The sequence below is a fragment of the Phaethon lepturus genome, unplaced genomic scaffold (assembly GCF_000687285.1).
Source record: "Phaethon lepturus isolate BGI_N335 unplaced genomic scaffold, ASM68728v1 scaffold111, whole genome shotgun sequence".
Lineage (NCBI taxonomy): Eukaryota > Metazoa > Chordata > Aves > Phaethontiformes > Phaethontidae > Phaethon > Phaethon lepturus.
Window position 1 is genome coordinate 107535 of NW_010516713.1, and position 219 is coordinate 107753.

The window sequence follows — 219 nt, forward strand, 5'->3', positions numbered from 1 at the left end:
GACCTGCCGTGACAACGTGCGGCAGCCCCGCGGCTGGAGCGCTGCAAACGCCAGCTCCGGCCGCCCCCCGGGCCCGGACCCCCACTTACATCCACGTGGTTGCTAGCCCACATGTCGTAGGGGACGGTGAACTTGGCAGCGAATTCCGCCATGAGACAAGTCGTCCGGTTTTCCCGCACCACGAAAATGTCCTTTTCAGGGTTAGGCGAGAGCCCGGAG

At 64.8% G+C, this 219-nt stretch overlaps 1 protein-coding gene across 1 annotated transcript in view; it reads right to left on the reverse strand.

Annotated features, from left to right (window-relative positions):
• Positions 1-212, reverse strand: part of LAMP5 (lysosomal-associated membrane protein family, member 5) — a gene marked incomplete at its 5' end in the record, with an annotated part of 8947 nt that extends 8735 nt beyond the window's left edge. Inside the window, one exon of the mRNA XM_010296139.1 lies at positions 90-212. Within this exon, the coding sequence (XP_010294441.1) occupies positions 90-212 (123 nt within the window). The remainder of the gene's footprint in view (positions 1-89) is intronic.
• Positions 213-219: the final 7 nt, after the last annotated feature.